The sequence below is a fragment of the Camelus bactrianus genome, chromosome 24 (assembly GCF_048773025.1).
Source record: "Camelus bactrianus isolate YW-2024 breed Bactrian camel chromosome 24, ASM4877302v1, whole genome shotgun sequence".
NCBI classification, from domain to species: domain Eukaryota; kingdom Metazoa; phylum Chordata; class Mammalia; order Artiodactyla; family Camelidae; genus Camelus; species Camelus bactrianus.
Window position 1 is genome coordinate 1,379,751 of NC_133562.1, and position 15,261 is coordinate 1,395,011.

A 15,261-nucleotide genomic window follows, 5' to 3' on the forward strand; every position below is an offset into this window, starting at 1 on the left:
ACGTAGTTAGATGCAATGTGCGTATTTCCCGTTTTTTAATCAAAAGCCACTCTCCACACATCAACACATGAACTCATAGAAACACCCAGTTAAAAACGGGAATGACAGAAAGGGTGAACTGTCGCCACATTTCCATCACACATGAGGGATGAGAGACACTCGGCCCAAGTGTCCAAGCTGGCTTCTCTCCCGCCTAGCAGCTCACAGCCCCGCGGCACCCTGACCCCAGGAGTCACAGGGAGACGGTCGCCGACCGTCCCCCGACCGCACGGTTCCTCGTGCTCCTGGGTTTGGGCCCATTGCCTGACCTGGTTCCTAAGGGAAGGTTTCACTGACAGGTACTGTAATTGCTCCTTCAAGGCTAAGACGCACGACTGATGTCCAGTTCAAGTCTAGAAAGTTCGTGGGTTTGTAAGTAATCCAACAGTAGAGTTAAAACAATGTTACATATTAAGTCACCCCATAAAGAATTCATTTTAAAGTATCAACATCCTTTATCTTATTTCCATAGTACAAACAAAAGATGTGAAGCCAAATGTATACGCATCTGTGACTTCAGTTAGCCTGTCCGTTACAACGTTGCCCAAATGATGCCTCTTAAATGTTACTTCTGTTCCATGACTTGGTGGCCCAGGACACAGCTGGCTCCCTATTTGGGGCACAGGTGTACCCCCCGACTCCTCTGCACAGGGGAGTTTTGTGCCCAGGAGTGAAGCAGGAGCAGGTACTAGGAACGTGGAGAAGGAAGACAGAGCCACTGATAACACAGCCTTCGTCTTAAAGCCTTCCCGGCGAGTGCGAGTAGGGCAGTTGGTTTCCTCTGCCACCCGGAGGCAGGCAGAGGCGGGAAATGAGGTGAGGTTAATTCCTGCAGCCCGGCCGTGGAGCAGCGACCCAGAGCTATGCCAGGCAGGAGGGTTCAAGGGGAGGTTGAAAAGAAAAGGCCGTTCCTGCTTCTCAGTGGTCGCGCACAACTGCGGCAAGCAGATGGACGTAAACAGAATCGCCTCCTGTTCAGAACTGCTCTGCACTGGAGACGCACACGAGTTAGCAGGTGCCCAGCCTCACGCAGCCTGGGAGGTGGAGACAGGCCACCTTGGCAGCTTGTCCGCAGAAGTGAGCTCAGAAGGGAGGGTGATGGGAGGAGAATGAGGGCAGCGAAGGACGAAAATTAAAGGGAGTCCAGTCATTGCAGAGAGAGCCTGGCATGTGCCCGGACTGACGGGGCTGTGCCTGCTGGGAAGAGGCTGAGCCGGAGTCGGGCAGAGGCCCTCAGGACTGACAGTCCACTGGGCTTGCTTACGCTCAGCACTCGGTCCCTCGGGTGGAAGGAGGCGAATGGGACAGGCTCCATCAGTGTGTGTTTCAGCAAGCTTTTATACGTGATGCAAGCGGAGGCCTAGAGACCAGCTGGGAGGCTATTTTTACTTTCTGGGTGAGAAACGAGTCTGGGCCGATGGAACCACAGCGGAGCTGACATGAGTGGGCAAAGGAGCAGTTTTAGGAATGGAAGCTGGCGGGGGGGTGTGAGGGGGAAGCGCAGGTGGACACACTCCAGGCTTCTGCTGCAATCCTCGGGATTCGGGGACACGGGGATGCTGTCACCAAGACGAGGCTCTCAGGGCTGCTCTTTGCAGAAGCTTGACTGTGGGAAGAAGGGAGAGAGGAGAGCTAAAGGGAGAGGACTTTGTGAAATACTTCTTATTGGTGAATTGTGTGTGACGCAATTAACCGCTGATGGCACAGACGGTGGATGTGGTTTCCAATGAAACCGTCAGCTGTCCCGTCTCGGCGCACGTCTGCACAGCGTTCACACCCTGAGCTAGTTGCCAGTACGACTGGCAAGTTTTTGTTTCGCTTACTCTTATTCATTCTTGAAGAGAGCTTCCCATGAGCAATCAAAGGGTGAGAAGAAAGATCAGAATAAAGTGACAGTTGTGTGCGTGAAGCCTGAGTGCTCCCGAAGGCTGCACGTGACAGCGCTGTGTACACTGTAAAGGTCTTCCTGTTCGCGTTTGTCCGACATGGCTTATCTAATAGCCGAATGAGTCCAGAAATATTTAATTGAATCAGTAAAATTAGCCAACGCCTCCACACAACGGCAGAAGCCATCTGAGCCGGGGCAGGAGTGCCCTGACAGGCCTGGCGGGTCCGCCGTGGAACGCACTTGCTCTGAAGCCAGTGCCCGTGACAGTGAGGACGTGTCACGCTGCACATCGTCAACACGGGGAAATCTTCTTCTTAAATTTTTGTATCACTGTTTCCCATATAGAACTATCCTCGTTTTTCAAACCAAACAACTTTTTATTGAAGTGCAGTTGATTTACAATGTTAGTTTCTGGGGTACAGCGTAGTGATTCAGTGATACATACATATATTCTTTTTCATGTTCTTTTTTATGATGTTTATCACAAGATACTGAGTGCAGTTCCCTGTGCTGAACAGTAGGTCCTTGTTGTCTATCTGTTTTATATGCAGCAGGTTGTATCTGCTGATCTCAAATTCCCATTTCACCCCTCCCCACCTCCTTCCCCCCTGGAAACCATCAGTTTCTTTTCTGTGTCTGTGAGTCTGTTTCTGTTTTGTAAAGAAGTTCATTGGTATCATTTTTTAGATTCCACATACGAGTGATACATACGATATTTGTGTTTCTCTGTCTGACTTACTTCACTGAGTATGATCAACTCTAGGTCCGTCCATGCTGCTGCAAATTAGAACTATTCTTTCTTAAAAAACACCTTCATTGTGGTGTAATTCCCACTCAGTAAGCTGCATGTGTTTCAGAGGTACAGTGGGATGCATCTTGATAGATGCTGACGCCCGGGAAACTGCCACCACGATGAAGGAGCTAACGCTTCTGTGAACTTCCTGTCATCTGTGTAGGTGGCGATCGTGGTCAAGTATTTCTTCCAGTTTGGGTTCTTTCCCTGGAACAAGAACGTGGAGCTGAACAAAGACAAGCCGTACCACCCGCCGAACATCATCGGGGTGGAGAAGAAGGAGGGCTACGTCCTCTACGACCTCATCCAGCTGCTGGCGCTCTTCTTCCATCGCTCCATCCTGAAGGTGCCGCGCGGGGGGGTGCAGCCCTGACGAGTCCCCGGGAACCGCGCTGGGCGGAGGAGCCCGTGGGTGGGGCCTGCGTGGGGCCCGTCGCTTCCAGCGGTGGAGTTTGTAGTGAATCAGGGAGAAGGTTTCCCCTTCTCCACCCTGGGTTGAACCCTCGCTCATCAGTTCACATTTGCGGGAACGGCCTGAGGAGGTGGAGTCCCTTGCGCCCGATGCGCTGAGTACTCCCCGAGCCTGAGGCAGAGTGTCGGAGCGTACGGCGTGGGGTGGGTCCCCTCGCTGGTCCCTCCGTCCCGACCTCCACCCAGCTCCTGGCAGCACTGCTTCCCTTGTAGTTTCTTGTCCTGAAATCCCCAGCTTTCGGGAGAGACCACGGGCGCGATGGTCCCGTGAAGCCAGGGCTGTGCTTCCTGAGAGCCGAGGGCCGACAGCGCTGTCTCTCGCGTTGCTCTGGGGGGACGCGGGATGAGCATCTCGGGTCCAGGAACTCGTCACCCTCCCAGCAGCGACGGGGCTTTTGTTTCTTCCCATACACTGAGTTACAAGCTAAACCCGAAACGCGCCTCTCAGCTCTAAAACTGAGGTGTGGTCGCCTCGCGCACGTGTCTGTCGTGATATCTTCCATTCCTGCTCTTGTTTAATTAACCTGTCTCCTTGTGTAAGATATTTTATTCTGTTAACACCTTTGCTGTGATGTGTAAGCCACACACATTCCAGATGTTCACTCTGATGAATTTTGATGGATGTCCCATCACCCGTGAAGCCACCACCGCAGTCCAGACGGCTAACATTTCCGTCCCTCCCCAAGAGGAGCAGTTTTCAGATTCCCGGTTTATCCCGTCCCATCCTCTTTACCCCCGGTTACCTACATCCGTGTGTAACTGACAGAGGAGACTGTCAGGTATTCGAAGGGCAGATCGTGGTCGTTTGATACACATGTAACTGTGAAAGGGCTCCCCCAACGCCCACCTCACTTACGTCTTTTTTCTTGGAGAGAACATTTAAGCCGTGCTCTCCTGGCAAATTTCCACTGACAACGCAGTGTTGTCAGCTCTGGTCACCCCGTCTTTCACATGGTTTCCTCACCTGGGCAGACGCTGCTGATCCCGAGCGGGGCGGCATTCCAGCTACTGCCCTGGAGCAGCGCTCTGAGCCGCCCCTCCCCTGCCTTCCCAGTGCCACGGCCTGTGGGATGAGGACGACGTGGCCGACGGTGGCTCGGACAAGGAGGACTCGGGTGACGAGCTGTCCCTCAGCCACGGCAGAAGGGCCTCCTCTGACTCTCTCAAGTCCATCAACCTGGCCGCATCCGTGGAGTCGGTGCACGTGACCTTCCCCGAGCAGCCGGCGGCCGTCAGGAGGAAGCGCTCCAGCTGCTCCCAGACGTCCCAGGGGTCCAGCTTTTCCTCGACTAAGTCCAAGAGAGGTATCTGTCCTGTGGTGACCTTAGGCTGCGGGAACCTGGCTTGAGTCATTTTCCTGGGGCCCCGGGGTCTGGGGCAGGGGAGTCTGTTGGGTGCCGTCGAGGAGACGGATACTGCCATGGGGAAGGGAAGTGCTTTGCGGTCAGACAGCCCCGAGCTGAGGCCCTGGCCCTGGTGCGTCTGCACGGTTCAGTGTCTGATTCTTCTGCAGGACGAGGGTTTCAGGTGCTTGTGACAGGTGGTCAGCAGGTCACCTAACCGGTATTGGGCACATGTTTGTCTTTAAACATATTCAGAGATTCTGCTGGGTGTGTCCAGGATGCTGTAAACCACTATTTATTTTGAAAACATTGATTTAATCAATGGGGCTTTAGCTAGACCACCTAGATTTCCTAAGCCAGTTGCTAATTTCTTAATGCACAGCCAGTGTGTGTGCGCTATAGGTGTCCCCTGGGTAACTGCTCTCGTGTCTGGCATGGTCCTGTCTGAAGCTTCCTAGACGCTCACAAAGACACTTTTCAGGCGGACCCAATCTGGAAAACCCACAACAAAAGCCTGGGGCCCCATTTAGCATAAAACCTATTCTCCAGTCGACTCTTTCCTGAGACAGAGACCTCGCACCTCGACAGCCCAGGAGGGAGCCAGAGCGGGTGTGAGAACCCACAGACGCCTGTTACCGCCCGCAGACGTGAGGCGGCAGGTTCCAAGTTCTCCGTCTGTGGTCGCGGGCCCGCCCGTCTCACCCTCTGGCCAGCTGCACCCATCCCTCCGCCGTGGGGGCTGCCGGGGTTCTGCGACGTTCCCGTGGACAGACCCGTAACCCCCAGTGCCTCCTGGCTTGTCTTCCTCCCAGGCAGCACCAGCACCCGGAACAGCAGCCAGAAGGGAAGCAGTGTGCTGAGCATCAAGCAGAAAAGCAAGAGGGAGCTGTACTTGGAAGAGCTCCAGGAACAGCTCATCCGAGCGCGAGCCTTCGCTATCAAGAAGTGAGTGCACGGTGTGGCCGCGCTTCGCTGGGTGGGGGCCAGGGTCAGGCCCTGCCAGGGCAAAGGGCGAGAGCGCCTCCCCCGCACGGAGGGTGTCTGCTTCGGGCAGAGAGAGACGGCCCGTCGTGGTACTGTTTTTTGAAAAACCCTTTTCCAACAAGGATGATTCATGTTTATGTCCATGGCGTTTGTAAAACATACTTTTTCTATTTGGAAAAAGGACTCACGGTCTGTGTTTCCAGGCGGTATCATGGAAGAGTCATACCAGACAGAGAGGCATGTGAGGCCCAAGCCGGAAGGCTCTCAGAGATACACTGTCACCCCAAGGAGGGAGGCCGAGGTGCACCTCGGGGAGGGGCTTATCCGACATCACGGCCCATCTCCAGCCAAGGGCTCAGGTCCCCCCCAGGTGTCAGGGACACAGACAGGCAGCAGACGTGGCCCTGGGTCTGGGCTCTGAGACTGAGGGCCGTCCCCACCTGACCGTGGCCTTGAACTGAAGGCAGAACCCAGGCACAGTGGGGTTAGGGCGGAGGCCGGATGGCCAGGCCGGGAGCAAGGGAGCGCTGGACGGAGCAAGGTGAGCCCCAAAGGGGCCCAGGGCCAGACGGGGGTGGGCGGGGCTGCCCAGTGTGCACTGGGACTCGGACACCGGCCGGCGCCCCTTCAACTGTCACCGCAGCCCTGGGCCTCAGGTCTCCTCATCACCACCTTTTATGGACGAGGAAACGAACGTGCAGAGAGAGCAGGGCCGAGGTCTCGCAGGTGGAGAGTAACTGAATCGGGTGACGAGCTGGCTCGTCACCTCCAGGGCTTCCCACCCTCCCTTATGCTTTGAGCAGGAGGAGAGGTCTGTGGTCCCGCCGGCCACTGCCTGGCGCACAGCCTGTGTTGGAGCGGAGCACCCCCTGCCCCTGGCGGGGCTGTGGGCGGCGGGGCCGGGCTGGGGGAGGAGAGCTCCGGTGGCTCCTGTGTCCGGACCCCCGAGCAGGCACGTGTGTCTCGCAGGGCCCTGCAGGTGTACGTGCCCATCAGGCAGTTCTTCTACGACCTCATCCACCCTGACTACAGCGCTGTGACCGACGTCTACGTGCTCATGTTCCTGGCCGACACCGTGGACTTCATCATCATCGTCTTCGGCTTCTGGGCCTTTGGGGTAGGTGGGGCAGAGGCCGCCACACACCAGGGGCGAGGCACAGGGGACCTGCAAGGGGCCTGGCCTGACCCCCTCGTCTCCCCCAGAAACACTCAGCCGCCGCCGACATCACGTCCTCGCTGTCGGAGGACCAGGTCCCGGGGCCGTTCCTGGTCATGGTGCTCATCCAGTTTGGGACCATGGTGGTGGACCGCGCGCTGTACCTGCGGAAGACGGTGCTGGGCAAGGTCGTGTTCCAGGTCATCCTGGTGTTCGGGATTCACTTCTGGATGTTCTTCATCCTGCCGGGCGTGACCGAGAGGTGAGGCCTTTGGGAGCCAGCGCCCTGGGGCTGGGAAGGCAGGGCCACCGGCTGGAATGTCAGCCGTGGGATGCTACAAAATCCTGAAGAATTAAGCTGATAAGAGGCTTTTTCTGTGGGCATCACTCCATTTTGCCCACAAACCCCCAGTGGCCGCCTGCGGTCCATACAGCTGTTCACGGCAGGTGTCGTGGCAGACATGGAGGCGGGCGGCTCTGGTCCCCGGGGATGAAACGTGCAGAGACCAGGCAGAAGGACATCCCCCAGCGCGGGGCCACTGCAGCGGCCCTGAGCACGGTCAGCGCGGTGACTTCGGGGTCTGTCGCTGAGCTGGCGCTTGTTCCAGGTTGACCTGCTGCGGCATCGCGGGAGGGGAATTTTTCTTTAAATAAGTAAAACATGGGTTGGTCCTTTTACAAGGAGTAGAAGGCACCATGGCTTTAAGGCTTTGATGTAATTTTGGTGGATCTGGATGAATTCTTCCCCACGTGGTCCTCATCCTAAGGGCCTGGAAAGTCAAGGGACGTTTCCCAGGAGAGAGAACGGAGTGTCCTTTCCTGGTGTCCTTCCAGCGCGGACAGTTCCCAGAGAGACGAGGCTGTGCAGAGCCGGCGCGGGCTCCCTGTGGTGTGTCCTGGACACCTTGCAGATGCCGTTCCATTCATTCACTGGGTCCTGAAGGACCAAAGCTGGGTTTCTCTGCAGGGGGGACCTTCCTAAGGAACATTTGGGGGTCTCTGCCTCTGACGCCCACATGGAGGGCCCACATGCACGCCTTCCTGGGTTGATCTTAGATCTTGAGACTCAAGAATAGCTGTTTTCAGTTTTAAAATAGTATGTTTCCATCTTATAACAAAATTGAAAGTAAGACAAATCCAAAAGGCAACATTAAGAGTCATACACAGTTTGTGGAAGAAACGTCAGGTGTTGCTCTTAACTCTCAGCACAAGGCAGGCTGTACCCAGGCCTTCCTGAGTCAGAGGGCTTGGCTTTTATTGTACTTCTAATTTGTACCCAACTGACCACATGTAAGACTCACAGAATGTTGCATTTTTCCACAGTTAAAAATGACCTTACAGTTCATCATTCTTTGAGAATGTGTTCTGGGTTTTTTCTAGTATGAAATTTAGTTCCACTAAGTTTTTGCACAGACTTACAGTAGCGTTCATGAGCTGTACGACGCAACCTGCCTTCTGGATGTCTAGCAAAAAAAAATGGGGGTTCACTTCTCAGAATTCTTTCTTCTGCATCTTCCAAGCTGTGGGTCATTTCAAGTAAAAAACGTGTTTTGAGTTTTTCCTTTGTTGAGCTTTGAGTCGGACCATGGTACCAGCAAATCCACTTAACAGTAACTTACTGTGACGGTGGCCTGAACAACTGAATGACGCTGTAACAAATTGGGGGCACATTCATAGGGATTTGTTATAATCGTAAGATTTTTGTGACCCCACCTTTTGCCTTTGAAGAGATCCACCACGCAGAGAGGCTTCATGGAGTTGACTTCAAGTGCCAGAGGGGCAATCAGGCTTTTTTTTTACCCTAAATTAATGTCCTTTTGTGTGGGAGGAGCGCTCCGTTCCTTCACTCTTCTGTGTTTTCGCGTCTCAGGAAGTTCAGCCAGAACCTGGTTGCCCAGCTGTGGTACTTCGTGAAGTGCGTCTACTTCGGGCTGTCCGCCTACCAGATCCGCTGTGGGTACCCGACGCGGGTCCTTGGGAACTTCCTCACCAAGAGCTACAACTACGTCAACCTCTTCCTGTTTCAGGGGTGAGCTGCTCTGGGCTGTCGCGGCCATCCCCGTGGGGTCGGGGGGTGACCTGCAGCCGGTAGTCACCGTGGGGCTCCTGTGGGGTTTGAGGAAAGAGTGGAGGCACCTCTGAGACACCTTTCTCTGGGTGGCTGCCCACCCCCCCGGCCAGGGTGCTGCCCTGGGACCAGCCGCGTGGTTCACTGTCTATTTCTGCACAATTACCATGATAGTCTTTGGGTGGAAGACAGGGGCAGGCGACCCTAAGCGTTAGCACACTTCTGGGAGCAGCGGAGCGGAGCGTGTGGACTCAGGGCTGTCCCGACGCCCCCGGTGGCGTGCTTGTGCAGCGGGCTCGCTCGTTGCAGGGGGATTAGTCCCACGCTGAACGCCACCGGCCTGCCGGTGCCTGGAAGTGCGCCTTCGCCGCTCCCATGAAGCACGCTGGCTCTCCCGGGGGCCGGCTTCTGTGGCAGCAGCTCCTCCCAGGATCCCGGGGGTGATCCCACTGCCCTGAGGGGAGCGCTGGACGTGGGGACCGGGACGCAGTCACAGAGGAGAGTGCGTCCCCACGCGTGTCAGCGTCTCACTGAGTGAAAGCGAGTAGCTCAGGGCAGAAGCCTAAGCTGCTGGGGGCCCAGGAGGAGCCCCAGCCTTGGGAGAAGCTCCGTGTCGGGGAGGACACAAGGAACAGTCCCCAGGCCTGAGAGGAGCCCAGGCCAGCTCACTCCCAGCTGAAACGGAAGGGACTAAGCCAGGGGTCCCGTTAGACTTAGTCAACTGCCGTGTGCCCTGGACAACACTTCTGTCCCCTCCGCCTTCTCTCATCTGCCCTCATCTCACTCACAAGCGTGTAACCTTTCCTGGCTCATTCCCCGTAATTAATAATCCTGTGATCGACAGTCTCATAACATAAAGTAATGTTAAAAAAAGGTAACGTGGAGTCTGCTGGCAGATTATATGGTCCTATAGACAGAGAATCCTAAAGACCAAAGCCTGTTGGAACAAATCAACATTTCAGTAAAGTGGCAGGATATAAAATCAGTGCACGGGAGCCATCTGCTCACCAGGAAATACCTGAAAAAGAGAAACCGGAAACTTTCCTAGTTGCAAAGCATCAAAAGTAACGCAGTGCTTAAAAAAATGTATCTAACCAAAGAAGTGAAAAATGTGTACAGTGAAAGCTGTAAGACTTTAATGAAAGAGACTGAAGACCCCTTCAGTCTTATTTAAAAAGGGAATTCCAGTTTGTTGAGACTATCAGCAAAAAATAATTATAAATAATAAAAGGAAAATGCCAGCCCAGATGTTGGACTTGTGACGAAGAGCAGTTGCACTGCAAGGTGGGTTTTACCCAGAGAGGCATGTCTGGGAGTCGTGTCTGAGTCGTGGGGTGGGAACAGTCAGGGAGCACTTGGGCCCCGGGCTGGCCGGGTGCTGGGGCGGCCCCGAACGAGCCGCGGTCTCCCCAGGTTCCGCCTCGTCCCCTTCCTGACGGAGCTGAGGGCCGTGATGGACTGGGTGTGGACGGACACGACCTTGAGCCTGTCCAGCTGGATCTGCGTGGAGGACATTTACGCGCACATCTTCATCCTCAAGTGCTGGCGGGAGTCGGAAAAAGTAAGCCGAGCAAACGCCCGGGCCTGCTGGTGTCTCTCAGACGCAGACTGGCCAGGAGGCTGGCGTGAACCTCCGCAGGTCTGGGGGCCACGCAGGTGAGGGTGGGGCGGGGGGCCAAGACTGCCAGGGCCTGCGCCTGCCGTGCTGACGTCCAGGGTCCTCGGACCTGCTGCCCCTCGGTGAGAACAGCGTTCAGATGGGCCTTTCTTTGGCAGCTGGGCGTTGTGATTATTCTAAACAGAAGTGGTACACGGCTGTCTGACCCAGTAATTCTGAAGTGGCTCATTTGTGGGCAGGAGGGAGCGTGGTTTTATGGAGAAAAGGGGGGTCAGGTGGCTGGGACGCAGCTCATTCTCTGATTCGCCCTTCGATGAGGGACGGGCGATGTAACCTCTTTGGGCAAAAGGAAATGAAAGCGCAGATATTTACTTATTCTCTGGGCTGGAAGTTAAGGTTTAAACATTAGTGTTATTTAAGGGAATTAGTATTATTTAAGGAATCTTCCAAAAGCTCAGCACGTGAAACGGGAGCCTGTGGCACGAGAGGTCTAGAAACACCCATGGCGCTGGCCACAGCGGCAGCAGGGGCCGCTTCCTCTCCTCCTGAGGACACCTTGTTGGGAAAGGCCCTCCTGGTCCGCGTGATTACTGGTGTGTTCCTCAGCTGCCTCTGGGAGTCTCAGCTTCACAGTCCGGGGTCCCGCTGCACCGAGGCCTCTGTGTTTACGGGGTTTGGGGGCGTGGAGAGATGGGGCGGGCTCATATTTAAAATTGTGTTGACTCGTCCTGATTTCTGAGGGGCAGAGTGTTGATATGACGACAGACTGAGAACCTTTCTACCAAAGGGACACTGAGGTAGCAGCCAGGGTGACAGAGGTCTGAAAGTCATGACGTGAGAGAAAAAGTAGGAAGAAGCAGGAATTGTTCACTGAAGAAGAAAAGTGGGGGGAGGCCAAAACAGTAGGTGTTTTGAACAGTTTGAAATATTGAGAAATGGGTGGAAAATTCGAATTAGTGTGTGAGACTCGAGGAAAGAGAAGGCGAGTCAGCACCGTGAGCCCCCACGGGACACAAAGAACCTCCCGGTCATCACAGGGGGGGCCGCCTCTGGCGTGGCCGCCAGCACGTCCGACCCACCGTCATGTGGGGACAGTTCCCGTGTGAGACCTCAGCTGGGGGCTGTCTGCCCCCTGCCCCGGGAGCCCTGTGTTCAGCAGACGTGACGTCAGCTGTGTCTGCAGCTAACACACTACTAAACTTAGCGGTTTAAAAATAGCCATTTGCCTGCTCATGATTCTGGGGGTCAGCATTCCGGGCTGGGCGCCCCGGCAGCCTCACCGGGGGGCGCTCTTGGAGCTCCTGTTTGGAGGGACGGAGCCCAGGCCAGGGGAAGGCAAGGGAGAGGACCCATCCGGTCCAGGCAGGAGCCACGAGCGGGTAACTGAGAGTGGAGGGGTCTGAACCACTCTGAGCTGGCAAAGAGAAGCCCAGAAGGAAAAAGAAAAGTGACACAATGTTGAGTGTCAGAGCCGGCGGGGGTCCGGGAAGAGGAGACTCTGGGGCACGATGGACGAGTCAGTGGTGGCAGGGGGCGGGCCACCCCGCAGGGGGTTGGAGAAGAGGGCGGGGCGGCCAGGAGGGCTCTTTGGACCCCACAGACCATCACAGGACTTGGACCATGTCGTCCCAAGTGAACGTCAGATGTTTTCCACCCTCCAAGGGGGGAGGAGTCAGCTGGAAGGCGCAGGTCTTGCGTGGTCAGGAATTTAAAGTAACAGGTCCTTTTCCAGTGCTCTGTTAGAGACAGAGGTTTACTCAGCAGAAGGTTTGATCCCTTGGGCTGCAGGTCCCCACACAGCCGTTTTAAGGACATGTCACTCAGGCCACGATGGGCCCCCGGGTGCCACAGTGGAGACATGTAGCAAGCTCCTTCCAGCCCCACGTCTGGTGGGGACAAGGCTGTCCCCCAGCTCAGAGCAGAATCGGGGCCAAGTGCAGGCAGCACCCCGCCCCCAGGGCGGCACCTGAGCGCCGGGCCCTCCCTTGCAGAGGTACCCACAGCCGCGGGGGCAGAAGAAGAAGAAGGCGGTCAAGTATGGCATGGGGGGCATGATCATCGTCCTGCTCATCTGCATCGTCTGGTTCCCGCTGCTCTTCATGTCCCTGGTTAAGTCTGTCGCGGGCGTGACCAACCAGCCCCTGGACGTCTCAGTCACCATCACCCTGGGCGGGTACCAGGTAAATGCTGGCCTTCCTGCAGTCTCCCCCACTGCCCGCCCCGCCCCCGCTGTGCCCTGCTGTGAGGACCACCCAGGGGGCTCCCTCGGGTTTTGTGGACCCACGTTTCCTACCTGAATGCTGCCTGTTCTGCAAACACGTGAGGAGTGGGCTGCGGGGCGGAGCGCAGCCAGGTGTGGCTGTGCTCTGGGTCTGCCCTGGGGCAGCCACTTCACAGAGTGGCCTCCGAGTGCCAGCAGGGCCCTCCCTGGGCAGGGGGCTGTGGGCACGCTTCCTCTGAGCCCAGGAGGAGCTGGGGAAGGCTGACCGGCCCGTGCGCCTTGTTTTCCAGCCCATTTTCACGATGAGCGCCCAGCAGAGCCAGCTGAAAGTGATGGACCAGCCGCAGTTTCACAAGTTTATCAAGGCTTTCTCTAGGGACACCGTAAGTACCTGCCTGTGGTCGGGCTCCAGGGGCCCACCTCCCGGCAGCTGGCCGGCTGCCGCCTTACGCACCCCCGTGCCACGGCCGGAGGTGGCGGGCAGCACTTCCCAGGGTTATCGGCTGTGTAAGGTGCGTTCCTGGACACCGGACGTTGTGACAACCTAAAATGTCAAGTTTTATCCTCTGGGATGTAAGTGTTAATTAACATAATTTTAATTCAGAACGTTTTAATGTGAAGCACAGCATGTGTGGACCCTTGTTAAATTTTTAAATTCTTTACATTGGGGTAAATACATTGATCCCTTTGACTGTGAGTTCTCCAGGAATCTGTCCTGAAAAAGTGGTTCAAACTATGCGCAAAGCTCCCTGCGGCATCTGCTTGTGATGGCATTTCCTTTATTAGTAAAAACTGGAAGCGACTTGGGGATTCAGCCAGTAGGGATTGGCTGAATGAATTGTGGCAGGGTCGTGGGGAGGACACGGCGCAGTGGTAGAGCGTGTGCTTGGCACGCACCAGGTCCTGAGTTCAATCCTCAGTACTGCCACTTAAAAAATAATAGTAAATAAATAAAAAATAAATAAACCTAATTACCTCCCCCCCAAAAAAATAAAAATAAAAAAAATAATCATGACAGATTTTCCAAGCAACTTCCTTTGTAATAAGACAGTCGTCACAAAGACTACATGCAGCATGAGAATTCTTCAAATTCTCAAACAATACTACTTCTTTAATGATTAACAAAAACAAGATTACCACGCTCTACTGTGTGAGACCAGGGTGATGCTCTGGGGGCGGGCTGTGGCCAACGCAACTCCTTCCCTGCTCCCCGTGCCTTCAGTAACCGCAGTGACAGGGCTTGGCATCACTAGCCTGTGCTTCACAGAGAGTGTTTTTTATTTAAATCAGGTGCATAGGCAAACATTTGCTTTTCTCTTGTGTAAAGTTATCGCCCTATGATGGGCGCTGTCAACGCTGATCTTGACGGACGAGCAGCTGGGAGAAGGCCCAGATGTCCTGGGTGGATAGTGAGTCTGACTCTCTCGCAAGAGGGTCCTTCCCCAAGGGCTGATAAATTTCCTTCTTTCCAGGGAAGGAAAAATGACACGAAATCATCTGACTTGTCTTTACTGCTTAATTGGAGGGACTCCGTGGCTGCAGGTGTGGCGACGTCACCCCTGGGGTCTGGCAGTGTGACAGGGGCTGTTAGCGCCCGGGACACACAGGCCAGCCCGTGACAGGAGCGTGCCTTTCAGAGGCGGAGGAGGACCCTCCGCACGGTCAGCTAGGAGGAGCAGGAACGCCCGGCTTTCCCCATCGTCCGGTGTCTGATCCATCTATGCACATGTGTTTGTGTGCACACAGGGTGCTATGCAGTTTCTGGAAAATTATGAAAAAGAAGACATAACAGTAGCAGAGCTGGAAGGAAACTCAAATTCTTTGTGGACCATCAGCCCTCCCAGTAAGCAGAAAATGATACAGGAGCTCATGGACCCCAATAGTAGCTTCTCTGTTGTTTTTTCATGGAGTATTCAGAGGTAGTTACTATGTTTCCATGCATTAATTTCCCCCTTCCGCCAGTCTGAACTTGGGGTGGGGGCGGGGGGTGTGGAAGGATGGAAAGTTTTGATTAATGTGGATCTTGGTTGACCTTACTTCTTGGGAACACCCATTCGATGCTGTAACTGATGTCTTTGTTTCTTATTAAATAATGGTTTGCCCGGGAATCATGGACAAAACTAAGACCCTCTTAGTTTCTTTTTTTCCTAATAATTTCAGTTTTGACGAGGCTGGCAATGGGCTCTGTGAACAAGGGAGAAAGGCAGAGGGAAAAGGAAGAGGGTGATGGCTCACAAAATGAAACCAAGGCGGGTAAATTGTAAGATTTCCCCAAAAGCTTGGAGTCTGGACTTGATGACAAAGAGCCCCGGGTTCTCCTTCACCTGCCTTCAAAGCCGGGGAGCCCCAGAGGCTCTCTCTCTCCAGGCGGGAGCTGTGAGCACATCTTGGCCGTCCTGGGACGGGGAAGGGAGAGCCTGCCACCCACCCTGAGCCTCTGGCCACACGTGGCCACGACCCCGCAGCCTTAGGAACCCTTCCTGCCTCCCGAGTCCCGAGGAGTCAGTGGGGCCGGCTGGGGGCCTGAACACGATACACCAGCTGAGCTTCACCGCAGGCAGGACTCTGGCAGTCACGTGATAGGTTCGTTTGGGTCCACAATTCCAGCTTCTTGGTTGGGATTAAGAAAGAATCACGATTGGTGAGAAAGAACTCCATCCAGCGTCTGAAGTGAATTTAC

The 15,261-nt window shown here is 55.1% G+C and overlaps 1 protein-coding gene across 16 annotated transcripts in view; it reads left to right on the forward strand.

Annotated features, from left to right (window-relative positions):
- PIEZO2 (piezo type mechanosensitive ion channel component 2) overlaps positions 1–15,261 on the forward strand; it is a 291,301-nt gene that overhangs the window by 256,718 nt on the left and 19,322 nt on the right. For 14 of the 16 annotated variants that reach the window (XR_012502076.1, XR_012502077.1, XR_012502075.1 and 11 more), the window contains 10 exons: positions 2,884–3,066; positions 4,246–4,495; positions 5,347–5,479; positions 6,488–6,635; positions 6,722–6,936; positions 8,545–8,703; positions 10,156–10,303; positions 12,352–12,540; positions 12,872–12,964; positions 14,328–14,500. Coding sequence is in view for 11 of the 16 variants with exons in the window: in XM_074352407.1 (XP_074208508.1) it covers positions 2,884–3,066; positions 4,246–4,495; positions 5,347–5,479; positions 6,488–6,635; positions 6,722–6,936; positions 8,545–8,703; positions 10,156–10,303; positions 12,352–12,540; positions 12,872–12,964; positions 14,328–14,500 (1,691 nt within the window). In the remaining 5 variants the exon portion in view is untranslated. The remainder of the gene's footprint in view (positions 1–2,883; positions 3,067–4,245; positions 4,496–5,346; positions 5,480–6,487; positions 6,636–6,721; positions 6,937–8,544; positions 8,704–10,155; positions 10,304–12,351; positions 12,541–12,871; positions 12,965–14,327; positions 14,501–15,261) is intronic. The other 2 variants (XR_012502078.1, XR_012502079.1) reach the window with 2 other exon arrangements.